Here is a 27,771-nt window from a genome sequence, read left to right on the forward strand (position 1 = left end):
ACGCACAGGATGCATGTTTTGTACAGGACACATGTTTTGCACATGGAAACACATATCCGTGGTTTGCACAGGGACACAGGGACGCATGCTTGCAATGGATACATGTTTACACACGGACGCATATTTTGCACAGGGCATATGCACAGGATGCATGTTTTGCACATGGACACACACGTTTGCACAGGACAAGTGTACAGGACACGTTTTGCACTGGACGCATTCTTTGCACGGGACGCACGGTTTGCAGATGCAAGCACGCACATTCCTCGGCGCGACGGGCGAAGCCTGGTGGCAGCGACAGCGGAGTCGGGACGCTGGGACCGCGCCTCCGGGAACCACGCCAAGGCGGCGGGAACTACAACTCCCGGCTCGGTCGCCGACGCGCGTCCCAGCGCAGACTGGCCCCGCCCAGCGGCCCCGCGCAGCCTGGCCCAGGTCCCGGCGCCCAGAGTCGCCGCGCGGCCGCGGGTGAGCCGCATGGATCCCCGGGCGGCGGACGGCTGCTTCCTGGGCGACGTTGGTACGTGCGGGCGCCGCAGAAGGCAGGGCGAGGCCGCCGCGCCGGCTCCTGGGGCTGGCTGCGTATCGGATGGCCTGCGCCGGGGAGGTGGTGGCGCGCCCCAAGCTGGCTCCGTGGGCGGGGGCGTTTGGCTGGGTGGGCTGCGGTGAGAGCAGGGTCGCAGTGGTGCCGCGCATCCCAGACGGGCTCTCATGTCTGGTGCCTTGTCCCAGGCCAGCGCACTGCAGGGCTGCAGTCCGTGGGGCTCGCCAGGTGTGGGGTTTCGCAACCGCAAACCCACCGAGCGCCGCGCGTCCTGGGGAAGGTGCGGGGCGCGTGCGGAACCGTTGCCCAGTGGCGGGGGAGAGCCTGGGAAATGCCCACGGTGCTCCCTCTCGGGGCAGCCGGTGAGAGCTGAACACCCTCCACTGGCGCGGGTGAGGCCGTGGGGCAGTGTCCGAGCATCCTGCAGAGGCGTCCGCGTGACCCCGAGTCCGCTCCAGTGAAGGTGGCCTTGGGGCACCGCAGCACACTCTGAAAAGTGCGATCCCGGTTCTGCACGCAGCCTTCTTTACCATCCGAGCAGCCCAAGAATGAAATGGATTTGAGGGAAGGACACTCTTTGGGGAAGCATATTTTTTTGCTGCCTATGAAGCAATAATATGGTCACTGAAATGAACGACGGAAGCACTATGAAAGCCTAAAAAGAGAAAAAAATCTAAGGTATATTCATCCTGGTAAAAACAGTAGTGCACGTAAGAGGGAAAAGTCTTAAGGGTAAATTTAGCTGAAGAGGAAGTTGCCGTCTTAGCAAGGCAAAGATATTTTAATGACTTTGCAAAATAACCAGCTTTGACATGATCAAAGGTACCTAATAAGCATCTGTTTTTATTTGGCATTCCAGTCCAGGCAAACACAAGACTTTGACCCTGACACTGTGATCTGCATTTGATTAGCTTAATTGAGTAAGCATAGCTTAATTGAGTAAGCAGTGAATAGCTAACGACGGAAGCTTATTTAAACACATATTTTAATATTTCTGTTCAGGACATCACTTCTGGGCATGTCTTCTGCATCGTTTGTTAAGGAATGCATCTGTAGAAGAAAGGCACATTTTAAACTAATGAATCCGAAACTTTTGAGGTTCACTGGTATTTTTGACATTGTCATTTTTTATTTAATATATTTCTCCCCAAATAAGTTCTGCCGATGTTTTTTATTCCCAATGTAATGAATAAGCTAAATGTGTTGGATTCAAAACAGTACTGCCATTCCAGCAGCACTAGAGGCGAACCGTAGGAGCGTTAGTCAATTTTAACATTCTGACCTCAAATTCTGGATGTGTGGTGTACCCCAACCAAAACATTTAGGCTTTTGGCTGTTGCCCAGTCTCTCATGCCTGTAATCCCAGCATTTAGGGAGGCTGAGGCAGGTGGATCACTTGAGGTCAGGAGTTCGAGATCAGCCTGGCCAACATGGCGAAACCCCGTCTCTACTAAAAATACAAAAATTAGCCGAGCATGATGGCGGGCGCATGTGGTTCTAGCTATTCCAGAGACTGAGGCTGGAGAATCACTCGAACCTGGGAGGCAGAGGTTGCAGTGAGCCAGGATCGAGCCATTGCACTCCAGCCTGGGGGACAAGAGTGAAACTCTGTCTCAAAATAAATAAATAAAAATACAAAAATTAGCCAAGCATAGTGGCGGGCGCCTGTAATCTCAGCTACTTGGGAGGCTGAGGCAGGAGAATCACTTGAACCTGGGAGGCAGAGGTTGTAGTGAGCCAAGATCACGCCATTGCACTCCAGCCTGGGCGACAGAGTGAGACTCCGTCTTAAAATTAAATAAATAAATAAATAAATAAATAAATAAATTCTGCATTCCCTATGGACGTCCCTCTGTGGAAGATGAACCTCTAACCTACTGGCTGCTCCCCCACTGCCCTGTATGTTCCCCCCAGGGTCCTCCAGTAGAATTGTTTTTGTTTAAATCAGATTTCAGTGTTGACATTATTGTGACTATGTGAATATTGCAGCTGAGCCGCTTGCTATGTGGGGACTATGTTTCTCTCCTAGTGTAATGTCTTGCTTTTCTTGGACATGGCGGCTGTTGTTTTTGTTTACCTGTGGGTTTGGTGTTCTTTGCGCATAATCCCTAATGTATCCCCAGACAGTCTTCTTAGGCCCCTCAGATAAGCGACGGGTCCTGTGTTCTCTGTCTCCTGGTTCAGTGTTTGGAGACGTGTGTCCCCTGCAGCCTTGGGTCTTCCAACTCTGTCTGCTGCTGCTCTGGAAAACCGGGGTGGGGGTGGGGCACGGGGTGTCTTCCTGTTGTTTATGGGGATTTGCGCATCCCTTTGCGTTCAGTGCCCTCCCAGGGGTAGTTCAGATTCCCTGCCCTTCGCTGGTCCCCACCCCGGGTGCCAAGCCCGCCGTCTCTATCTTGGTTAGCCACTGCCCCAGCCTGCTCTCCACCTCCCCCGATGGTCTGGAAATCACTCCGCAGCCTGTTTGTTTTCTACTTGCTTATATGGATTTATGCCTCCCACCGAGGTACTCTCAGTCGAGTGAGATCTTTGCGGAGGGACAGAGAAGATCCTCCGTGTTTAATGAGAAACACAGCTCTATCGTTCTTGATTTCAGTGTCAGGACAGGGAGAGGGAGAATCCACTAGGGTAGCAGTCCAGGGCATTTCTAAAGGGTAGAGAGTTACTTGGAGTGGGAGTCTATTTTATCCTAAAACAAGAATTCAAAGAGGGCTTGTTGACACACCAGAAAAGCCTATTTAGGGCCAACGAAAGTATCAGAGGAAATAATAGCAAGTAACAAAGGCTTAGGAAGCATGTTTATGGGCAAAACAGTACCTCTATCGTCCTTCTCGACATGGCAGTCCTGGGAGACATTACCTGCTATCCTGAGGAAACCGAGGCTTAGGTGATTTAGGATGAAAAGCGTTTCCCGGGTCCCTTAACTGAGACGGGGAAGATGCGGGATCAGAGCTCAGGGGTCCTGAGTTAGGGCCTGAACTCCCATGGTGCCTTGAGGGTGGGATTGGCATTGGGGGACCCTCCCCATGCTCCCTGGGCCGTAGCCTTTTGGGGTGGACCAGGGGCAAGGGAGGAGTCGGGGTAGCAGATAATTGGATGAGTGATGAAGAAGTCAGGGGAGGAGACATTGAAGGATAATGCAGCGAATCCAGCGTGGTTTTAGCGCCATGCGGTGGAAGGAAATGCCTGTTATTCACCAAGCTCTCCTGACACCTTTGGTCCTTTCTCTCGTTCCTTTACTTCTTAGCCCACCTATTTTCACCTCTTTTCTCCTATTCTTCTGCTTTCATTTATTCTTTCCCTTTCTTTTCTCCACTCCTACTGAGTTTTGACCATTTTGTCCCTTTAAGAAGGCAAATACTGGCATTTTTGCTTCATTGAACACATCTTGAAATCAGTCTGCTGTTTGATCTCAAGTTTACCGACAAATTATATTTTAGGGATTCATAATGAAAACATTTAAAAAGACATGGTGGAAAAAGATCACCTTAGCAACAAAACACTGAGCCCAGACTTGTAAGTGGGAGTTGCTACATAGAAAAATAAAGATCAGTATTTTTTTCCTTTGGATTTCAGGGGCACTAAAACTGAAATTTGGGCTGCACTATTAAAATTTGGTGATAGTGATAAGTGCCATGTGTTAGGCACCCTCTTTGTGCCGGGGTTGTCACGTACACTGTCTTTAGTTGTTACCATGAGATCCTTCATTTCTCTTTTCCTCTGTGGTCTCTTTGTCTTTGTGCATTTAGCCCCCACTTTTATTCCCTTACTATCGCTTCTGTGTGGTTTGGACAGCAGGCAGAGATGAATGGATGCTACATTTGGCTTTTTCTGGGAGTGTTGATCCTCCAGGATCTCATCTCTCCCCTCCCCTCCCCTCCCCTCCCCTCCCCTCCCCTCCCCTCCCCTCCCCTCTCCTCTCCTCTCCTCTCCAACAGAGTCTCACTCTGTCCCCCAGGCTGGAGTGCAGTGGCACGATCTTGGCTCACTGCAGTCTCCACTTCCCGGTTCAAGCGATTCTCCTGTCTCAGCCTCCTGAGTAGCTGGGATTATTACTGGGATTACAGGCATGTGCCACCACACCTAGCTAATTTTTCTATTTTGGTAGAGATGAGGTTTCACCACGTTAGCCAGGCTGATCTCAAACTCCTGACCTCAGGTGATCCGCCTGCCTCGGCCTCCCAAAGTGCTGGGATTACAGGTGTGAGCCACTGCACCCGGCCCGTGGTCCAGCATTTCTAAGGCCTTTTCAGTTCTAATGGCCAGCAAGTGTTCATGAGTCCTTAGCTTTCTGGGATGTTGGGGGGCTATGTCACTCAGGACTCTTGTCTTTTCCCTGAGAGCTGAGGATGAGCCTTTGAGAGCAGCATCAGAAAACCCTCCCTGGGGGCTTCCGGTGCCTGCCATGCTTCTTCCAGGTGGCTTCCCCAAGTGTGTGCTCACCCATCCCGCATGGCTTTATGGGTGGGTCAGGGTGGAGGGCCCGCCCTCACCATCTCAAGGATCCTTACTGGAGTTTTGCAGGGAGGGCTTCTTCCAGAGCCTGCAGGGTTTTTTTTGATGCAGAAATGACATTTCTGCAGCCAGGACCCCAGACTCCCCTTGGTGATTTACTCTGAACAAAATTTCTGGCTCCAGCAACATTTAAGCGTACACTGTGGGCTGGGCGTGGGGCTCATGCCTGTAATCTCAGCACTTAGGGAGGCCGAGGCGGGAGGATCACTTGAACCCAGGAGTTTGAGACCAGCCTGGGCAACATGGTGAAACCCTGTCTCTACAAAAAATGCAAAAATTATCCAGTGTGATGGTGGTGCATGGGCCTGTAGTCCCAGATACTTGGGAGGTTGAGGTGGGAGGATCGCTTGAACCCAGGTTGAGGCTGCAGTGAGCCCTGATCATACCACTGCACTTCAGCCTGGGTGACAGAGTGAGACCCTGTGTCAAAAATAAATAAATTAAATAAATAATAAGAAGAAAACAAAATAGGAAAAAAAGTGCATCTTGGGTATTTGACCTGGATTCAAAGCCAGCATGCTACGGGATCACCTTTGTCTGGAAGGTGTCCCTGGTGGCATTTGAGACTCTTTGTTGGAGTGGGCCCTGACCCTGGAGAGGCCCCAGGCTCGGCGGGGCGGGGTTGGGGGGCAAGTGGCTCTGTTGCATTTATAAAGTTGCCGTCCCTGCGAGGGTCAAGTGAGGCCCGCCAGTGTGGGTGCAGGCAGGGCAGTGTGGAGGATGGGCTCTGGAGGTGCCCAGCTCTGCAGTGTGCAGGGGCCAGCAGGCCAGCCACCTCCTAGACACAGGCTCTCTAGGGAGTGGCTGGGCCTGGGCACAGAGCTGCCACTTGGGCCCAACGAGCAGGGCTCTGGCTCTGGGGTGACTGAGGGGGATACTGACAAACCAGCTGCCTGGGGGAAAAAAATAAAGAAAAAGAAACAAAAATAAAAGTCTGCTTTGCTGCTTTCCCTGGTCTAAATGCTCACACCCCGGCTGGTTTCAAGCTGCTGGTGGTCTCCGGCCAGCAGAACCTGGCTGTGCAGCAACCAGCGGTGGCGAGATGGCCCGGGACACTACTGGGTGGCTTACAAGGCAGGGAAGGATGGAGGGGCTCTGGTGTCAGAGGGCCCAGGAACTGAGCAGAAAAACTGGGCAGAGACTCAGTCACCCGACTTAGGTAAGGATCGAGTTACTGGAGCTGGAATGCAAGGTGGTGGGGGCTTGCTATGGAACAAAGATGAGATGGAAGAACCCGCACCTGCCCTCCCCACAGGACTGGTAGGGTAATAATGACAGCAGTGATCCCAGAGCCATTACAGTGCCTGTTACTCAGAGCCTTTACAGGTGGCCAGGCACAGTTTCCTTCAGTCTTCACAGCACCCATTTGAGGAGAGAGGAGGCTGAGGCTTGGAGAGGGTAAGCTGTGAGACGGGCTTTGAACTCACGAGCGGGGCGGTTCCTGCAGCTTGCCCCTGTAGAGTCCGCTCCCTGAGGGTAGGCTGACCCTGAGCCACTTGGCCTGTTCAGCCAGGGCTTCCTAATCTCAAAGGACAGATGAGTCCTGGGGCAGGGCGCAGCCTCAGATGGGAGGGTGTCAGGGCCCCAGCAAAGGGGCAAGAGAGGGGAGGAGGAGCTGCGGTCCAGAAAGGTCCACACCTGGCACACTGGCCTAGTCAGTAAGTTCGTATCGTGGGTGGAAAAGTGGAGAGAATGTTCTGAAGCATGTGTCATTCCTTCTCAAGGTGATGTCTGCTGTAGTCTGCAGTGGATACATAGATGACATCTGTGAAATTCTAGTTTTCAGGGCAAAGGCTTTTGCCTGGCTATTCATGAGCTCAGGCCTGCAAGTGGCAAGTAAACAGGAGGGCTCATGTATGTATCACTGTGACCCTGACCTGAAGCAGAGGAGGAGGTGGGTAGAATCCAGCCATCAGGACTGGATCACGAGTCACCAGGGCTGCAGCCTTGGCTCTTGTTATAACACAAGTTCTTCATTTAATGGATGCATGAGCCCCCGCCTGGCCAGAGTGTAGGAGCATCTTATTAGGTCTCAGGCCACTGTCCGAGGCTGGAAAGTGGAGCAGGGGACAGAACCCAGCGGCAGGGGTCCGAGTTCAATCTGGCAGGGGAAGATGTCTGGGGAGTGCTTATTCATTCAGATATCTGCACATGCAGCCAGGGCGGGGAGACTGGCTAGCTGTGGTACTATCCCCAAAGTGATGGGGGATGACCTTAGGGAAAGCCCAGGGAAGGAAGAATGCTGGTCAGCTGGTGGTGCGGCGATAGTGTGGAGATGGCATGGGTGGGTGGGCTGCATGCTCGGGAGGCTTCCTAAGGAGCAGGGGCTCCCTCAGTCGAGGAATTTCAGCCGGAAGCAAGGCGGGGAATGGGGCTGAGAAGGGCTTTCCAGGCAGGGGAAGGAACAGCATACACAAAGCATGGGGCTTGCAGCCACTGGATACTGTTGAGTCAGTAGAGTTTGATGTCACTGGACACGGCTGTGTGCGTGGCAGGGAGCCTGGGGACAAGGCCTGTGACTGCATGGTGTGGGCCTTATACCTTGCTTAGATTCTACCCTTGTGAACAGGCCCTGTCAGACTGGTGTGTCATTCATCTGCATCAGGGAGGGGCAACGGAAGGAGACCTACTACGTGGCAGTAGTGGGTGGGGTTTAGGGGCAGAACGTGAGTCCGGAGGGAACTTACCAGCACAGCATGGAGTCTCAGGTTTCCAAGGCGGTGCTCTGCCAAGGGATAGGGTGCAGGGATTGGGGAGGGGGGCATTTTGCCACCACAGGGAGCCTGGCACAGGGGCTGGAAGCAGCCTGCAGTCCAGCCTGGCCAGTCCGTTCACTAACAGACAGCATTTCCTGGGCTCACTCCTCATCCATTTAAGGTCTGTGACCACAAGCTGTCCTTCCTGATTCTTTTCACCTGGGACGTTCGCCCCGCCATTGCAGGGCTGAGTCATTGCTCTGTGGTGGTGGGTGCTGGGGGCTGACCTTTAGGCAGAGTGTGGGTCTCTTCGCCCCCTGGAAGGGCCATCGGTGGTTTGGGGGTGTCAGGAAAGGTGACGAGGTGCAGCCCAGGCACCTGCTGTCCTCTGGCCTTCTATCCCTCCCTTCCCCACTGTAAATCTCCTGTGAGGACAGCCTCCGAGTGACAGTCCCCCCATGCTCTAGGTCCTCCAGCTTCTGATTACTTTAAAAAAATTTTTTTTCTATTTTTAATTGTAATAAAGAGTACGTAACACAGAAGTTACCACCTTAGCCATTTTCAAGTGTCCATTTCAGTAGGGCTAAGTGCATTTACATTTTTGTGAAACAGATCTCTAGAACTTTTTCATCCTGTAAAACTGAAATTCTGTCCCCATGAAATACTGACTCCCCGTTTCCCCTCCCACCAGCCCCTGGCAACTACCTTTCTATTCTCCATCTCCATGAACTTGACTACTCAAGGGACCTCACATAAGTGGAATCATGCAGTATTTGACTTTTCAGAAATGGATTATTTGGCTTTTTTTTTTTTTTTTTTGAGACAGAATCACCCAGGCCATAGTGCAATGTCATGATTTCAGCTCACTGCAACCTCCACCTCCCTGGTTCAAGTGATTCTCCTGCCTCAGCCTCCCGAGTAGCTGGGATTGTAGGCGTGGGCCACCATGCCCAGCTAATTTTTGTAATTTTCTTAGAGGTGGGGTTTCACCATATTGCCCACCTCGGCCTCCCAAAGTGCTGGGATTACAGATGCGAGCCACTGCACCTGGCCAGAAATGGCGTATTTATTTATTTATTTATTTATTTATTTTTGAGACAGTCTCACTCTGTTACCCAGGCCAGAGTGCAGTGGCGCGATCTTAGCTCACTGCAACCTCCTGTCTTCTGGGTTCAAGCGATTCTCGTGCCTCAGCCTCTGAGTAGCTGGGACTACTGACACACCATGGATTACAGCCACGACGCCTGGCTAATTTTTGTATTCTTAGGAGAGATGGGGTTTCACCATGTTGGCTGTGCTGGTATTGAACTCCTAACCTCAAGTAATCTGCCCACCTCAGCCTCCCAAAGTGCTGGGATTACAGGCGTGAGCCACCGTGCCTGGCCTAGAAATGGCTGGTTTGACTCAGGATAATGTCCTTAAGGTTCATCCATGTTGTAGCATGGGACAGGATTTCCTTCGTTCCCAACACTGAATAATAGTCCACCGGACACTTGGATTGTTGACAATAATGCTGCTATGATTGTGGGTGTACAAATGAATCTCTCTTCAAGACCCTGCTTTCAATTCTTCTGGAGGTATGCCCAGCAGTGGAGTTGCTGGATCATGTGATATCCTATGTTTCATTTTTTAGGAACTGCCATATAGTCTTCCACAGTGGCTGGACCGTTTTACATTCCCATCATCAGTGCATAAGGCCACCACTTTCTCCACATTCTCGCCAACACGTATTAGGTTTTTTTTGATAATCCTAACAGGTGTGAGGTAGTATCTCATTGTGGTTTTGATTTGCATTGCTTTAGTGATTAGTGATGTTGAATACCTTTTTTTATGTTCATGGCCATGTGTATTCTTTTTAGAGAAATGTCTGTTCAACTTGTTTGCCTATTTTTAAACCTGGTTATTTGTGGTTTTTTTTTTTTTTTGAGTTGCAGGAATTCTTTATATATCCTGGACTAACCCCTCATCAGGTATATGGCTTGCAAATATTTTCTCCCATTCTGTGGGTTGCCATTTCACTCTGATTGTGCCCTTAGATGCACAGAAGTTTCTTTTTTCTTTTTTTCTTATCATGTCTGCTGCTAATTTTTGCTCTTAATTGCTGCTGGTAAGACCATAGCAGCTGATGTAATTCACTAGAAATAAGTTGCATTTCCTTTATAGATTAGTGATACAGAGAAATAAAATTAGATTTTCTTTTAAAAATTTTATGTCTAGTTGTAACTGAACCCAGATTTGGCTGCTTACTGTTCAGAAGCCAAACACGAGAGACAAGAGTTGGTGGCAGGTTTATTTAGAGAGCCTGCAAACCAGGAAGATGGTAGACAAGTGTGTAAAGTGCCATCTAAGTCAGTACAGGTATCGGGTTCTTAATTATGTTGAGAGCAGTGGGAAGAGGAGGCTGTTGGAATGAAGAGGTAACTGAGGACCGCTGACATCTGGGCACCAGCGAGGGTCCGAGGTTGGGAATGTCTTTGTCCTTGATCACATCACAGGGTTCCTATAAATCTTTAACAAAACATAGCTAGTTGTTTACATGCTTTCCTTTTAATCCCAGAGTTAATTTCAAAACTACACAATTGCCCTTTTTGCATATTATCTCAATGCTCTAAAATTATCCTAGCCTCTGTGTAAGAATGGATAAAGGCCCCTTAAACAAAAATGTTAGTTCTTTTGCTGTTTTGCTACTATGGACTTTTTTTTTTTTTTTTTCTCGAGACAGAGTCTTGCTCTGTCATCCAGGCTGGAGTGCAATGGCGTGATCTCGGCTCACTGCAACCTCCACCTCCTGGGTTCAAGCAATTCTGCTGCCTCAGCCTCCCGAGTAGTTGGGATTACAGGTGCGTGCCACCACACCCGGCTAATTTTTTGTATTTTTAGTAGAGACGGGGTTTCACCATGTTGGCCAGGCTGGTCTTGAACTCCTGACCTCGTGATCCACCCACCTCGGCCTCCCAAAGTGCTGGGATTACAGGGGTGAACCATCTTGCCCGGCCAGACTTTATAATTGGTTTTAGTAACTCCTTTCATTCATTTACTCATCCACTCACCCACTGAGCAACCACGTGGATACCAGCATCTTCGTGGACAGTGCCAGGTTCTAGGGTACAAAGGTGAATAAGTGGTGCCCAAGATAGACCTGGTTGCAGCTCTGCGGCCTCTGTGACCTTCCCTGGCCATCCCTGGGCACTGGGGCTCTTGCTTCTGATCCGTCACCAGACATGATCGCAGTTGTCATGCTGTGAATTATCTGCACATGTGTTCCCTGGTCCCTGCCTGTGAGCTGTCTGTTGCTGCATCTTAGTCATCTTTGTGTGTGGCAGAGGAAGACGCTAAATCCACCTGGACATCTTGTGAATGGAGGCACGTCGGGAACGTGCCTTCCCTGCTCAGGTGGCCTCCTGAGATGCATTTTCCTTTTTTGCTGCAAGACCTAGGCCTCACCCTGCCTTCCTCTTCTTTTTCAAGTGGCCACCTCTCTTTCTACCCTTGGGATTTTGCTCCCTGCTGATTGATTTTAAAGTGACACTAAACCACTTCTCACTAACCCCAGGAGGTCAGTGGGTTACTGTTCATTACAACTGGTGGGGCCGAGGGCCACCGGGAGACGGTTAGTCAAATGGAAGCTTGACTTTTACATTTTGTGGGGATTGAATCTTCCTTTGTGGTTCAGTTCTCCCTAGTCCCCACGTCCACTGACATAGGGTCACCCAGGCTCTTTGGCTGTGGACAAGACAGATAGGTACAATTGGAGGCGAAAATACTATAAACAGCTGGGCGCGGTGGCTCACACCTGTAATCTCAGCACTTTGGGAGGCCAAGGTGGGTGAATCATGAAGTCAGGAGTTCGAGACCAGCCTGGCCAACATGGTGAAACCTCGTCTCTACTAAAAATACAAAAAATTACCTGGGCATGGGGGCACGTGCCTGTAATCTCAGCTACTCGGTAGGCTGAGGCAGGAGAATCGCTTGAACCCGGGAGGCAGAGGTTACAGTGAGCTGAGATTGCACCACTGCACTCTAGCCCGGGTGACAGTGCGAGACTCCGTCTCAAAAAAAAAAAACAAAAGAAACCACACAAAAATACTACAAACAGACAACGTTTATTGAGCACTGATTCGGTGCCAGGCCCCACCCTTTAAGTACATCTACCTATTTCAATTCATTGAATGTTCATAGACCATGTTCATAGACCACCTATGAAGAAAAAATAATTGTTATCGCAACTTACAGGTAAAGCAACTGACATTCGGGGAAGTTGTGTTTTGGGTAAGCTGATAAAAGGCTGAGCTGAGTTTCCACCAAGCAGTTCTGTGCAGTTGTGGCTCCAGGGAACTCTTAACCCTGGTCTCAGTGCCAAAGGCAGAGGTGGGGGAGGGTGGCAATGTGGGAATCTCTAAGAGCAGACAGAGTCATCAGCACTAACTGATGAGGCTGCCCACCTGCAGAGGAAATTCGATGCAGATACCTTCTTTTTTTTTTTTTTTTTAGACAGAATTTTGCTCTTGTTGCCCAGGCTATAGTGCAGTGGCGTGATCTGGGCTCACTGTAACCTCCACCTCCTGGGTTCAAGCGAATCTCCTGCCTCAGCCTCCCAAGTAGCTGGGATTACAGGCATGCAACACTATGCCCGGCTAATTTTTAAAAATATTTTTAGTAGAGATGGGATTTCACCGTGTTGGCCAGGCAGGTTTCGAACTCCTGACCTCAAGTGATCCGCCCGCCTTAGCCTCCCAAAGTGGTGAGATGACAAGCGTGAGCCACAGCACCTGGCCCAGATACACTTTTTTACTTTGTAAAAGTAAGATCTGGGGAAGATCCAGGTGATAGGAAGGTTTTCCAGGGACATGTCAGAATAGTAAGAGGAAACTGTTGATTGAGAAGAGGTGTGTGATGTGATCTTGTCTGCTCGAAGCTAGGGAGTTGATGGTAAGGATATGTCAGCTTTTATCCAGCGCTGTTGTCATTTATGACATTTTAAAGTATATAGAAGACTTCTCTGTGTCTGAGATGGGTGCTGAGAAAACATAGGCGTGTGTGGTTTCTGCATCTGGGGAGTTTACGGTCTGTACTAGTTAGCGAGCTTTTGTCTGCACTTGCTTTAGATAATAAAGAAATGTGACAAAGCCCACCCATTGGCTTGGCTCCAGGCACTTGATGGTCCTTGACTTGTCCTCCAGGTTCCAGTCCTTTCCCGGCTTTGCCATTCCTGTAGGTCCTGTCTTCAGGCAGGTAGCCAGATGGCTTAGCAGATTCAAGTTCACATCCAGGCAGTATCCAGAGAAGGAAGGGAGACAGTCTTCTCCTCGAGCTCTTTCCTGGGAGTGAACAGAATATGGAAGCTTGGAGGCCTCTTCACAGACTCTCCCTCACCTCTCCTTAGCTAGAGTTGGGTTGGACGCTGTATGGGAAATAGGATCACTATGATTGATTGAGACTGAAAAAAAGAAAGAAAGAAAGAAAAACCCAGTTAACATCATCCTTAAAGGTGAATGACTAAATGCTCTCCCCTGAGACTAGAAACAAGACACGGATGTTGGCTCTCACCCCTTCTGTTCCACATTGCACTGCAAGTCCTAGCCAGAGCAATTCAACAAGAAAAAGAAATAAAAGGGGTGGGCGCAGTGGCTCACGCCTGTAATCCCAGCACTTCGGGAGGCTGAGGCGGGTAGATCACCTGAGGTCAGGAGTTTGAGACCAGCCTGGCCAACATGGGGAAGCCCCATCTCTACTAAAAATACAGAAATTAGCTGGGTGTGATGGTGTGTGCCTGTAATCCCAGCTACTTGGGAGACTGAGGCAGGAGAATTGCTTGAACCCGGGAGGCGGAGGTTTCAGTGAGCCGAGATCACACCATTGCACTCCAGCCTGGGTGACGCAGTGAGACTCCATCTCATAAATAAATAAATAAATAAATGGCATCCGCATTAGAAAGGAAGAAGTTAAACAATCTTTGTTTGCAGATGACATGACCTTGTATATAGACAAGCCTGAGGACGCCACTAAAGTGGAGTGATTAAAGCATGGATTCTGAAGGCAGTCGAGTGCAGGAGACACTGTAAATGCAGTGGTCTGAGCGTGTGTGTGTGAGCTTTGTGGGAAGTGTTTCCCAGGGAAGTTGTTTTACCTGGGCCCACCTGGAGGATGTAAACGTTTCACTAGGAAATTGCCGAGTGGACAGTTGGCAGAGGGCAAAGGTGGGCGTGTTAGCAGAGAAGGATGTGGAACTGCAGGGGAGTGGTGAGCACCTGTGCCTGCAGAGTGGGTTTATGCTGGGGCAGTGGTGGGAGGTGGACCATGGAGGTGAGCGGCGTCCACAGGATGGAGCCCCTTGTAGGCCTTGCCCAGGAGGTTGGACTCCAGCCTTCAGGCGGGGGAGGGAGGGTGCCTCAGGGATCTTTATAGAAGTGCTGGGACAATTGGATGATCACGGATGGTGCCTTGGTGGCATCAGGGGCCCTGGAGTCTTAACGTGTGCTCATTTGTTCTGGATGGAAGTGGCAGGGTCTTAGCATGAGGTCCCCTTCCTTTCCAGGTTTCTGGGTGGAACGGACCCCTGTGCATGAGGCAGCCCAGCGGGGTGAGAGCCTGCAGCTGCAACAGCTGATCGAGAGTGGCGCCTGTGTGAACCAGGTCACTGTGGACTCCATCACGCCCCTGCATGCGGCCAGTCTGCAGGGCCAGGCGCGGTGCGTGCAGCTGCTCCTGGCAGCTGGGGCCCAGGTGAGTGGCCCATCAGGGCAGACCCCCAGACTGGCTGCAGTTGCCAGAATGGAGAAGGTTGACTCAGGAGAACTTGGGAAAGAGGGGAGGGTGGGGGCTGCACTGTGTCCACTGCACACAGGTACCAGGAAGCCTATGGCTGAGAAGTGCTTGTGGACCTGAGCAAATTGATGGTGGGAGTGCCAGCCCTGTGGTGGGCAGGAGCCAGCAGGCTGGCCACAGTCTAGATACAGGCTCTCTCAGGGGTGGCCAGGCCTGTGCGCAGAGCTGCTGCTTGGGCCCAAAGAGCAGGGTTCAGGCTTTAGGATGACTCAGTGGGATGCTGGCCTGCCAGCTCTCCAAAAAAAGGAACAAAAACAAAGCTCTGTATTGCTGCTTTCCCTGGTGTAAATGTTCCCACCCTGGCTAGTGTTAAGCCACCGGGGGTTTCTGATCAGCAGAATTCCTGGCACATTGGCAGCCAGCTCTCCTGAGCTGGCAAACAGTGGCCCGGCACACCCCTGGCCAATGTACTAGGGACACAAGGAACTGGTCTCAGAGTTCAAGGGGTGGGGAAAAAGGGAAGACGGTGTACTGTTTATTCTTCCCAAAAGCTTGGAATGGAACCCGTGTCAGTGTGTACCCAAACAGAATTTGAATTTGGACAAATGCTAAATAAAATTTGCCAATTTGGGGAGTTGCCTTTTTCCTGGCCTCTGACTTTCTCACTAGGGGAGGCATGGTAAGCTGTCTCAGGGATTCCTTCCATTGAGGTTAGAGGTTTTTGTTGTTTTTTGAGACAAGGTCTTACTCTGTCGCCTAAGCTGGAATGCAGTGACGTGCTGGAATGGTGACGTGATCAAAACTCACTGCAGCCTCGTCCTCCTTGACTCAAGTGATCCTTCCACCTCAGCCTCCCGGGTAGCTGGGACTATAGGTGCACGCCACCACACCCAGCTAATTTTTGTATTTTTTGTAGAGACAGGGTTTTGCCATGTTGCCCAGGCTGGTCTCGAACTCCTGAGCTGAAGTGACCCTCCTCGCCTTCCAAAGTGCCGGGGTTACAGGTGTGAGCCACTGTGCCCAGCTGAAGTTAGAGTTTTTAAAACTCATGTTTAAAGCCTACCTCTCCCAGCTTGCAGCCTAGGGTTCCCCTGTCCTGCTCCGTGCTTAGTAGGTGTTTGGGGTAGGGGTGGTGAGGGGGCGGCTGAGCTTATCCTGCCCCAAGAGAAAAGAATCCTGAACGAGATGACCTTTGTACTCAGGAGGCTATGGGTGCTCCCCAGCTACATGCTGTCTCTTTTGGTGTTCTCGCCTAGCACATAATAGCAAAGCAAACTGGTGCTTCTAAGAAGCATCTTAGCAAAGATGAACCTGCAGCAGGGTGGGAAAGCGGGTTGCGTGGGTTTCTCTGCCCTTTGACACTTGTTTCTTCCTTCCATGAGGTGGATGCTCGCAACATCGACGGCAGCACCCCGCTCTGCGACGCCTGCGCCTCGGGCAGCATCGAGTGTGTGAAGCTCTTGCTGTCCTACGGGGCCAAGGTCAACCCTCCTTTGTACACAGCATCCCCCCTGCACGAGGCCTGCATGAGCGGTGAGTTGGCAGATGACTGGGCTGGCCCAGTTGGGCCCTGGAAGTTTCCTCCTTTCTGGGATGAAAGGACTTTGGGAAGGAAGGAGAGCAGACGAATTGGGAGCCCTTGGCGGGTGAAGGAGAGTTCTGAGTCTGTTTCTGGCTCTTGGTGGCTCAGCTGCAGAGATTCTAAGCTTTCCCTCCTTGAGGTCTTCCTCCGGGGCTGGGGCGGGTGACTCTACGGTAGGATTCTGTGTCCAAGCCAGGGCTCCTCGGGCCCCTCCACATTAGCACCAGGGCCTCACCTGGGCTTTGCTATAGTGTGCTCTGCAGGTCCCTGATTGAGATGGGAGAGGACAGAGAAACGTGTCCCAACAGCCTGGGCCAGGAGGCTGCGTGCGGTGCTCTCAAAACAGAGTGCTGGTCCTGCAGGCTCAGTGAGCAGGTGGGACTTCAGCTGCCCTCCGAGAACAGGTGCATTGCAGATGCTGGGAAGATAAAAGGGCACCCCGAGCCTGGGGGACATTCCTTGTCCTGTCTTGCTGCATTAGAAGCTCCCAGTAGAGCAGAGAGGACTGGAATTTAGGGTGAGACCAGCTGGTGGGAAGATGTTTAAATGACAAAGGAGTTTGGATTCTACTCTTTTGAGCAGAGGCTGCAAACCGTGGCTTATATCTTGACCGGCCAGCATGGCCTTTCTCTTTGGATGCACGTCTGGGGTGCAGGGTATGGGGTATGTGCCCTTCCACGGTGCCTGCAGAGCCACGGCTGCCTGTGGCTCACCCCTGATTCCTGCTCTCAGGTCTTTCCATGTCTACAGGCCATGGGGACAGCTCCATGGAGCTCTTGAAGGTTTCTGAGCAGATGTTGAGGGCCAGGAAAACAGAAGTTGGGGAAGGTTCATTTAGTGGCCCTCTATGTGCAGACAGATGGAGGTGGCAGTGGTGGTCGGGGTCTCCTAGAAGCAGAGGAATGAGTTAGGGACCATCGCTGGGATCAAGGTGGCCAGTGCTCAGAGTAGGCTCAGAGTGGGATGGGTTCATTTAGAAGGTTTGGGGAGGAATCCGTAGGATTTGGTATGAAGGGGAGGCTCAAGAAGTCAGAAATGGGTCAGGTTTGAGTCAGCAGCAGGGACCCCAGGAAAGGGAGAGGGCTCTGGAGTGGGAGACACTAGCTAGTGGCCAGCACACGGCTCTGGGGCTGGGTGTGAGGCTGGTGGGGAAAATCAGGGAGCTGCCAACAGTGAAGAGGTAATTGAGTGACAGGAAAGGATGGAGCCTAGACGGAATGTGCAGGGGCGGGACGGTGGGGGGCCTGGAACTGCGCTCCAAATCCACATTACAGACCCAGGAAGAGGGGCTGCTTAAGAGGCAGGAGAGGCCAGGTGCTGTGGCTCATGCCCTTGGTAATCCTAGCACTTTGGGAGCCTGAGGTGGGTGGATCACCTGAGGTCAGGAGTTTGAGATCAGCCTGACCAACATGGTGAAACCCCATCTCTACTAAAAATACAAAAAAATTAGCCAGGCGTGGTGGTGCACGCCTGTAATTCCAGCTATCTGGGAGGCTGAGGTGGGAGAATTGCTTGAATCCGGGAGGTGGAGGTTGTAGTGAGCTGAGATTGCACCAGCGCATTCCATCCTGGGCAACAGAATGAGACTGTCTAAAAAAAAAAAAAAAAAAAGAGGCAGGAGAGGTGGCTGCCGTGGGGCACAGGAGGATGACCTGCCTAAGAAAGTCTGGGGGGTTTCCTGGGAGACTGGGCTCAGTGCTGACAGCTGCAGGTAGACACGGGACAGGAGGGCAGCGGGAGTTTTCCCTGGCCCATTCTAGGTGGTGCCCCACGTCTCCTGTTCTCACAGCAATAGGCCCGCCAGGCCCGTTTCTCCCACTGCTGTGAGCCCTCCCCTCCTCAGCGGGGCGCAGAGCCCTGTCCTGGCTTCCGGAGGGCCATGCGGGGCATGAACTCCTCCCTAGGTTGGGATGCAGGCCTGCCTGGCTTCCCTGCCCTGCACCAGGGATGGAGGCTGCTGCAGCTGCCGCGTCTGCGTGCTTGTTGTCTCCAGTGTCCGTATTCAAGGACATCGTCCCCCCTTTTCCATTTCTCTTAAGGGAGTTCCGAATGTGTGAGGCTGCTTATTGATGTCGGGGCCAATCTGGAAGCGCACGATTGCCATTTTGGGACCCCTCTGCACGTTGCCTGTGCCCGGGAGCATCTGGACTGTGTCAAAGTGCTGCTCAATGCAGGTGAGTGGGTGTTTACCTGCGTGGGTATTTATCTGAGTGGGTGTTTACCCGCGCGAGTGTTTACCTGAGTGGGTGTTTACCTGCGTGGGTGTTTATCTGAGTGGGTGTTTACCTGTATGGGTGTTACCTGCAGAGTGGGTATTTACGGATTTACATGAGAAGCTTGCCTGAATGGGTATATACTTGCAAGGCTGTTCACCTAAGCAGGTGTTTACTTGCAAGGGTATTTACCTGAACAGATATTTACTGTGCCTAGCAGAGAGCTGGGTAGAGGAGTCAGAGGGACCAGGGTTGGAGGCTGGCTCTCCTGCTTGCCAGCTGAGACCTCGGGCCTCAGTTTATGTATCTGTAACACTGGAAGAATCTATGCTGCAGGTTGCTGGGAGAACTGGGGATATTTCCCCGGTGCCTGGTATGTCCTAGTAGGTACTCAACAAATGCCAATGATTATTTCTAGAGATCACAGGCCACTGTCTCCACAGCTGCCTGGTGAGGTTAATGCCTGAATCCAAGAGAGAAGGGGATGTAATGGGAAGTGGAGTCAGCAATGTTTAGGAGAATATGGAGCATTTGGAATCCAGCCTGTTGTCAGGTGTTCGAAAAGACTCAGAATCGAGATTCCCAAGGAGGGAAAAAAATCAAAACCAAAAAGACCCAACCAATTGAGGATTAGGCTCAGGACCTGTTTATACCAAAAGTTTTAGCCAAAGTGACTTGGCACAGGGTTTTTATCATTAACCCAACTTAATGTTGTTGAGGGAAAATTTTAGTTTCATCATCTCATCCAAATTCTGGGTGTGGTGTAGGATAAAAACAAAACTATTCAGGATGGCTGGGCACTGTGGCTCACAGCTGTAGTCTCAGCACTTTGGGAGGCTGAGGCGGGAGGATTGCTTGAGCCCAGGAGTTTGAGCCAGCCTGGGAGACATAGCAAGACCCCATCTTTTAACAACAAGAACAAACCTGTTCAGGAACAGGAAGATCATGAATTCCCCCCGATGACAGCCATTTGAGCTTAGTTATATGTAGTTTTCTGTTGGAGAATCTTATTCACTTTCATGTGCCACTTTTAAGTCTTCTTAGTGGAAAAGATTCATTTTGTATAGGAACGGTTGTTGGGGTACTTTTAATTTTTTATACACTGTCTTAAAAGTATCTCCATTGGAAGCAGGCGTTAAGTGTTTCCAGCCGAGCTGTCCTCTGGCAGCTGGATCGGTTTCTATGAACACAGGGCAGTGTATTCGTATCAAGCCTTCATGAGCTCAGTACACATGAGTTCCATTTTTTACTTTAGTTCCATTTGGTGTGGTTGTAGGGAGAGGGATCAACTTAGTGTTTAAAGCAAACATCCTTTCTGTATCAGTTAGGACTTCATGTCACTTGGATGCCTTTGCGAGTAACAGGAAGCCACTTCTACCTGGTAAACAATGGCGGGCATTTCTAGTTCAGGTGACTTCAGGGCTGAGACGCAGAGCAGGTTTAGGGACGGCTGGACTGGAGGTTCCATGGTGTCACCCAGTTTCTTTGAATGTTGCGATTCTGCTTTCCTCAGTGTTGGCTTTATCCTAAGCCTCCGGCTTCCATGAGCAAGATCATGGGGCTGCAGTGGCTTCAGGCCTACACGCCAGATGTTTCCCATTTTAAGCCTTCTGGAGACTCTTTCAGAGGAGTGGAAAATCCCTTTTCACACACCCCTCCCCAGCCCCTTTGCCCAAACTTTGCCAAATTCTGATGGGCTGAAGCCTGGGTCATTAGAACCAATTACTGTGGTCAGGGGAGAGGGCTTGGACCAGGCGGGGCCCACACTGGAGCTGAAGTCAGGTCTGCTCCCACCTCCCCCACATTACCGGGTGGCAGCACAGTCGGGGGTGGGAGCTGGAAAGGAAGGGGCAGCTGTGATGCCCACTGTCGCCCTAAAGCGGGGTTCCCACAGCTCTCCCCGGAGTTTGCATGCCCCCCGGGGAGCGGGGAAGCCTTCCCACTGTGACTGTCGGTGTTGGCTCGATGCTGTGGGTGGTGTCCAGCCATCAGCTCATGTGGGATTCCTGATTCACATCCCACTCTCTGGCGGTCTCCTCTAGCACCCCTTGTGAGAGCAGATGGATCATCATCTTCTTAGAAACCATTTTGTCATTGTGGAAATTTTCAAACATACAGAAAAGAGAGAAACAACAGCACCCCCTACGTCCTCGCAAACAGATTTTTTTAAAGTAATGATTCTGAACTTTTGGGGTCGGGTCACAGATCCTTCGGGAAACCAAAGGAAAGCCAGGGACTGTGTCTCTAGAAAAACAGAAGAGTGGAAAGTCCCTTTTCCCGCACCCCTCCCCAGTCCCTTTGCCCAAACTTTGCCCAATTCTGATTGGCTCAAACCTGGGTCATTTGAACCAGTTACTGTGGAGAGGGGAGAGGGATGGAACCAGTCGGGGCCCACATGATTGCAGGTGCTTTCGTGTGCCGTTTGAGAGCTGAACTGTGAGGCAGCCACGTTGCACCTCAAGGGGGACATAGAGACCATTGTTCTTGTTCTTTGTAGGCGGTGAGGCGAGTCCAGGAACCAGACTGTATTTGCAAAGGAGGAGGGCTGGGGAGGGTGAAAGTCCAGTTATGATGGTGAAGTAATTTTTAATCTAATGGCTGACAGTGAATATTGAACTCTGCCAGGAGTGTTCAGAAGCCGCTCCCTGAGGACGGTCCTGCCTACACCTTTGTTCTTGGCACTGGTCCTGGCACAATTAAAAAAAATTTTTTTAATTGTTCTTTAATTTTTTTTAAAATTTTCAATTATAAATTTTTAAAATTTAATTGCCATTATTATTTCTTTTTATTTCTCTTGTTGCAGCAAGCACCTATTGAGCTATTTGTGTTTATGTTCCAGGATTGTGCCAGTCCTAGTGTGCTAAGGTCTTAGAAGGTCCCTTCACATCGCTGGCCATGGGTTCTCTGAATCCACTTTAATCCTATTTGGCATTGAAAGCAGGATTTTGGTAACGAGCCTGTGTTGACCCCTTTTCTCTGAAGCATGAAGTTCAGAGCTTTTAGTTCCCTAGTTGTTTCCTGGCTCCCTGTTTTTGTCTTTGTCTCTCTCTGTCTCTGCCTCTGTCTCTGTCTCTGCCTCTGTCTCTGTCTCTGCCTCTGTCTCAGTCTTTCTCATGTCTCCCAGTTTAAGGAATGTTACCATCCTTGCTTCACACAGTTACTTTCTTTCCCTTTCCCACCCTCTCTCTTCCTTCTTTCCTCTGTATCTGTTCCCTTCTTTCTTTTTTTTTTTTTGAGACGGAGTCTCGTTCTGTCACCCAGGCCGGAGTGCAGTGGTATGGTCTCTACTCACTGCAGCCTCCGACTGCCAGGTTCAAGCGATTCTCATGCCTCAGTCTCCTGAGTAGCTGGGATTATAGATGTGCACCATCACGCCCAGCTAATTTTTGGATTTTTAGTAGAGACGAGGTTTCACCATATTGGCTGGGCTGGTCTTGAACTCCTGACTTCAGGTGATCTGCCCGCCTCAGGCTCCCAAAGTGTGGGGATTACAGGCGTGAGCCACCGTGCCTGGTCCTGTTTTCCTCTTTCTAACGAGTACCTGTATGTGTTCTCTCTCTCACTATGGGCCTCACTCTGTCATCCAGGCTGGAGTGCAATGGTACAATCACGGCTTGCTGCAGCCTCAACCTCCTGGGCTCCAGTGATCCTCCTACCTCAGCCTCCAGAGTAGGTGGGACTACAGGTGTGTGCCATCACGCCTGGATAATTCTTTAAGTTTTTTGTAGAACTAGGGTCTCACTAGGTTGCCCAGGCTGGTCTCAATTTCCTGGGCCCAAGAGATCTGCCTGCCTCAGCTTCCCAAAGTGCTAAGATTACAGGCGTGAGCCCTGCGCCTGGCCGAGGCACATATTTTTAATGGACATAGTTGTTCGGGTTTCATCTGTCTCTCTCTTTTTGCTCACTCAGTGCTATCCTTTCAGGATCCATCCAAGTTGCCGCCTGCCTTCCTGGCCTGGTGTTTCCTTTCAATCCCTTATTCACGATTTCATTTCCTTTCTTATTCACCTTCCTTCCCTTCCACCCAATCAAATGATGCCAAACACGCATTTTGAAAAGGTGTACATTGGGAAGGCCGCCTCTCTGCAAGAGCCCCTGGCCAAGGCCTCGTGTGTGGAGCACAGCAGGGAGCATGATTTTTAGAGCTCTTTCCAGCCATGGTCTTCTCCCTGATCGTGAGAGAGTAGCTGTGCCTCCCTTGGGCCTCTTTCTCTGTTTTTTTTTTTTCTTTTGTTAAAATAGAGACCATCTCTTTCTCTCTCAATTGGCAAGAATATTGCCAGAATTAATGACATGAGAGAAAGCTACTGGAACTGTAGATTCTGTGGATGGTACAATTTGTTTTTCATTACAAGTGTACGTTTAGTGTTAAAATGTACTTTATATTATGATTGCAACATTATACTGGAGGAAAACCCCTTGTGTGAAAGAGAGCTTGAATTGTGGGGAAAATATTTCTTTAATCTATTGCTTTGCAATATTATTATTAACTTTTTTTGCAGTACATTTCTGCCAAATTCAGGACCTAGGTAATTTAGCATTTTTCCTGGTTGAGAGATCCTTTTCCTGTCCTAACTTCTGAGTTTTGGCTGCGGGAAGCGGAAAGAACTTTCTTTACTTATGTCATCACTTTGGAGGGCTGGATCACTCCATAAATGCTGTTATGAGCATGGTTCTTATGTGCTTTTAGGGGATTCAAATATTTTAAAGCAGAAAGCAGGATTTTTCAGATAGTTTTTGAGCAGAGGAACTAGAAAATGGAATAGCATTCCACCTCTCAACTCCTCTTTTGACCCTCTGAAATTGTTGGTAAGTGATGGCGAGCTAGTGGTCTGATTGCTTTAAAATCCCACTTTTGATAATATTTTACAGTTGTGGTTTGAATCTATCATTTGGCGGATTATTTGACTGATGCTGTGCGATTTGCTTGACTTCTTTAAAATACTTCTCTTTCATTCGTTTTCTCTTATAACCTCCTTTTTTACTTGAGGAACAGACTTCGAAGAAAATGGCATTTTCTTTCAAAAGAATTCTGAAACCCTGGGGGATTCCATTGTATCGGATTAGTGATGGCTGTGCCCTAAGAATGATGTGTTACAAAAATCAGATTTTTATCAAAATCTTGTTTTAATGCATTGGAAAATGCCATATTAGACCAGGTGGTGGTGGCTCATGCCTGTAGCCAGGAGTTCCAGACCAACCTGGCCAACAGGGCGAAACCCCGTCTCTACAAAAAATAGAAAAATTAGCTGGGCATGGTGGTGTACCTGTAATCCCAGCAACTTGGGAGGTTGAGGCAGGAGAATCGCTTGAACCCTGGAGGTTGCAGTGAGGCGAGATTGTGCCACTGCACTCCAGCCTGGGCGACAGAGTGAGACTCTGTCTCAAAAAAACAAAACCAGCCATATTTAGCTACTAATTCTTTGCATCTTTCTGAATGTCTACTCTTTAAAAAAAAATTTTTTTTTTCACTTTTGATCAGCTTGATGAATGTCTGCTGTTATCATGAGAAAGTTGAGGAGTGCAGAGCTAAATCTCTTCTCTGAATTGCCTACTGTTCTGGGTACATTATCTGTTTTCCTTTTGTAAAAGACTATGCATTGTTAAGGAACATTCACTCTTTCATTCAACCAGTATTTCTGGAGCCTCCCTCCTGCGCCCACAAGAGGAAGAAGTAGTGTGTGTCTGTGCTCGAGGCCAGGTGGGAGTGCTTGAATAGCTCTGGTTTGAGCTTCCAGAAATCTCAGGACCTCTGAAGGCAGATTGATAGGGCATTAGAACGGTTGTTTAACTCAGGACGTTTTTCGTTTTGTTTTTCTTCTTTTCGGTTCTATTTCCAGTTATTTCTTTATTATTGCTGCCTACCTTTATCTCTCTTTTCATGAGGGGGGACAATGAGTAATTCCTGCTTTTGGATGTGAAAAACAGTTTTGAAAGCTACGGTAGAGTCTGTCCTGATTTTGTCTTCTGGGTGGGGATTGCTTCTGCCACCGTGCTGTGTGAAGAAACGGATGTGATTGTCCCCCTGACTTCAACTTCTCTTCTTGGTGAAATCTCTTCTGCACTCTTGACCTCCAGGGGCCAACGTGAATGCGGCAAAGCTTCATGAGACGGCCCTTCACCACGCGGCCAAGGTCAAGAATGTTGACCTCATCGAGATGCTTATCGAGTTTGGTGGCAACATCTACGCCCGGGACAACCGTGGGAAGAAGCCGTCTGACTACACATGGAGCAGCAGCGCTCCCGCCAAGTGCCTCGAGTACTATGAAAGTGAGGCGCCCCACCGAGCCCGCCCTATCCCCTCCAGCCTTCAGCCTGGACCCCTGATATGCCGGCTCCCTGCGGGCTTCCATTGAGAGCTAGGCTGTTAGTCCTGGCTCCTGTCCTCTGCACTAGGACAGACCCTTAGGCACTTTGCGGGGGCTGTTTGTGCTGCTGCCCCAGCTCTCCCTGGGTTCCCTGTGGCCCGTGGCCTGGAGCAGCAGAAGCTGTGGCTGACACCTGCTCAGGCACCAGACCTGTGCCTCCTGTGCTGGACATTTGACAGATGAGCCTCCTAGCTGCAGATATAGTTGTTTGATGACAAATTTGGGTGCTGAAATATAATGCCGTGGCTCAAAAAACCAAAACCATGGTTTTGAAAAGGTGCGGTGGCTCACACCTGTAATCCCAGCACTTTGGGAGGCTGAGGCGGGCAGATCACCTGAGTTCAGCAGTTTCAGACCAGCCTGGCCAACTTGGTGAAACCCTGTCTCTACTAAAAATATAAAAATTAGGCGGGCATGGTGGTGGGTGCCTGTAATCCCAGCTACTTGGGAGGTTGAGGCAGGTGAATTGCTTGAATGCAGGAGGTGGAGGTTGCAGTGAGCCGAGATTGCGCCACTGCACTCCAGCCTGGGCGACAGAGCGAGACTCTGTCTCAAAACAAAAAACGAAAAAACCTTAAAACCAAAAAAACCCCCACATCCCACAAAAGTCAATCCCAGTGGACATCACGCCCCGAATTTCATTTCCTGGGCTCCCTTCCTCAGGTTCCTGGCTGTCCTTCCAGAGAAGGCCTGCAGGACACATCCCGGTTCCAGGGGAAACGGAGGCGTTTTTGATTCTGTCTGAGTTTGTATTCGGTTGCAGGTGTTGTGCTCCTTCCTGAAATTAACCTCATATCCTTCCTTGCTCCCTTTTTCAGAGACACCTCTGACTTTGTCACAACTCTGCAGGGTGAGCTTGAGGAAGGCCACTGGTGTCCGAGGGCTGGAGAAGATCGCCAAGTTAAACATCCCACCCCGGCTCATCGATTACCTCTCCTACAACTGAGCTGCACGCGGGGTCCAGGCCGTGACTGCTCCCGTTGTGCCCAGCATTGCCTGGGTGAGGGCTCTGCCTGTTCCTCTGAAGCAGCGTGATTGCTGTAGATAGAGCAACGCTCCTTCGAGTCCCTTCCTGTGATGCTGTGTAGGCTTCTCTTCTGGATCCTGGATAATGTTTCCAAGGTGTTGGGAAGGCCTGCGTCTCAGGTCACAGTTGTGGGTGTGACCCTGCACTGTTCTACGGAACCTACCTCCTCACTGGGCGTGGGCCAGTTTTCCTCTTTTACGGACCGTCCTCAAAGGCACTCTCAGGACAGATGGCGAGGGGAGCACAGAGGAGGCTGGCAGAGCTGGGGACTCGGGGCATTGTTGCTAATTCCCACTCGCCTGGGCAGCCGGCCATAGATGCACAGGTCCCCGGTGCAGGCCACCACCTCCGGGTCGGCACCAGGACTGCCCTCGGTGCTCACAGGGAACGGCTGGGCCCACAGAAGGTCGGCCTGGGATGTGGCCTGGGACCGCTGCTCTGCCGGCTGCTGTGTGGATGCTCTTCCTGGAGCACTTTCCAAAGCATCCCCCAGCCCCAAGCCTGGGCGCATCCATCGCTCAGGGGCTTTCTACGGGTGTTTCTAGGGGAAGGCCCTGGCTTTGTATACCCCACAAGTAGCACTGAGTTTCTTAGGAAATTCGTCTTCAGTATTAGGTCTTGAACTCTTATAAAAAGTTTATGTGTAGGATAAAAACCTTTTAGAGGACACGTAGGCGGTACCACTAAGGTTTTGCTAATGAGCCATTCAGACCCACAGCAGTGTGAAGGTGTGTCAAGGTGTATATTCTCGTGGCTCCGCATTCTCAGTGCAAAGGGCTGTTTGGAGACTCTGTGGGAATTGCTTTTCATCTGTTTCTATGGTTGTCAAATGAATTCTTCACCCACCCTGCAGTTTGTGAACTCCTTGAAGCTATCAAATTAGTAAGAGAGGCTGCCCACACCCAGGAGGCACCATCACCCACTTATTATTTGGTTCTGCGGATACTCCTGGAACATCTGTCACATCCAGCATTGTCCCAGTGCTTTGAGTTGGATGGGAATGGGACTCTGCAGCCAAGGCGGGATAAGAAAATCTCGCAATCCCGTCCTGCACTGATAGAAACGGGTCGGTCTGCATTATAAGCCATTGGTGGAGCATTCAGTAGCCTATTCAGACTGCATGGGCCGGCCTAGGAGTCTTTGTCTTCATACATTTTAAGAACCCCGCCCACAACAGGGAGTTAAACTGGGAGGACCTTTGCATGATTAGTTCAGGGATGTGTGGTTTCTGGGGCAATGGAGGATGGGTCGGGCCTGTCCTGGAGACAGTGTGCCCAGAAAAGGGAACGTGGTACTCACTGGATGCACCCAGGCCGGCCCGAACCTCCCGCCATGGACAGTGCGGGACAGAGTGAGCCTGAGCTGCCCAAGGCAATGCCCTTTGTGCTGTATGACTGGAGGCCTCTCCGCGTGGGTACTTGGGGGTGGGGCCACAAATCTGGCGAAAAGCTTCATACTGGCCGCCGTGGGGTTTCTCTTCTCCAGCGTTCCAGCCGTTGTCATGGCGGGTCTTCGTCTTAAACTGAGAAGAAGAGCATTCCTGTTTGATCACCGCCTTAGATACCAGTTCTGGATCAGTCAGTGTTTCTGCATGGAATAACAACCATTAAAAAAAAAGTATTGGGTTCTGCCCTTTCATCTTTGTAAGCGATTCTTGCCTCTAGCAATGACACCGGGTGATGTCTCACAGTAGAGCACTTAGCGCAGAATCAGGTCCCCATGGCTGTTGTTTAATAAAAGTGGTGGAATAAAGTGCATCCCTGTGTTCACATGGCCCTTTTCTGATGGGGCAAAAACACCAAGATGGGCACATCCCGTGTGGATGGAGAGGGGTGGCTCTTGTCTTGCCATGTCGCGGGTCGGTTGGCAGCGCTGTGCTTGCCAGGGAGCCACACCTTGCCATCTCTTCCCCAGGTCTCCTGGGGCCGACTTCAGCACCCCCCCTATGTGGACTTTTCTTGGGGGAGACAGACACTGCTCACGGGACCAGGTGACTGGGATTTTGGATCCTCCTCCGCCCTTACACAGGACTGTGACTGTAGACAGGTTTGTCTGCTTCTC

General features: G+C 50.6%; 1 protein-coding gene across 1 annotated transcript; it reads left to right on the forward strand.

The window, feature by feature from the left end:
• The first annotated feature begins 367 nt into the window (after window positions 1-367).
• ASB13 (ankyrin repeat and SOCS box containing 13) lies at window positions 368-27,467 on the forward strand. Its single transcript, XM_033208869.1, has 6 exons — window positions 368-520; window positions 14,291-14,478; window positions 15,903-16,053; window positions 18,142-18,276; window positions 24,394-24,585; window positions 25,502-27,467. Exons 1-6 carry the CDS (start codon window positions 478-480, stop codon window positions 25,627-25,629), a joined length of 837 nt encoding a protein of 278 aa, XP_033064760.1. The 5' UTR covers window positions 368-477; the 3' UTR covers window positions 25,630-27,467.
• Window positions 27,468-27,771: the final 304 nt, after the last annotated feature.

This window comes from Trachypithecus francoisi, unplaced genomic scaffold (genome assembly GCF_009764315.1).
Source record: "Trachypithecus francoisi isolate TF-2019V2 unplaced genomic scaffold, Tfra_2.0 Lachesis_group9, whole genome shotgun sequence".
NCBI classification, from domain to species: domain Eukaryota; kingdom Metazoa; phylum Chordata; class Mammalia; order Primates; family Cercopithecidae; genus Trachypithecus; species Trachypithecus francoisi.

Bases quoted from the DNA above. Each gene is read 5' to 3' on its own strand.
- ASB13 (XM_033208869.1), top strand. From the start codon at position 478: ATGGATCCCCGGGCGGCGGACGGCTGCTTCCTGGGCGACGTTG. The intron at 521-14,290 runs GTACGTGCGGGC...CTTCCTTTCCAG, and splicing joins CTGCTTCCTGGGCGACGTTG to GTTTCTGGGTGGAACGGACC. The intron at 16,054-18,141 runs GTGAGTTGGCAG...ATTTCTCTTAAG, and splicing joins GCACGAGGCCTGCATGAGCG to GGAGTTCCGAATGTGTGAGG.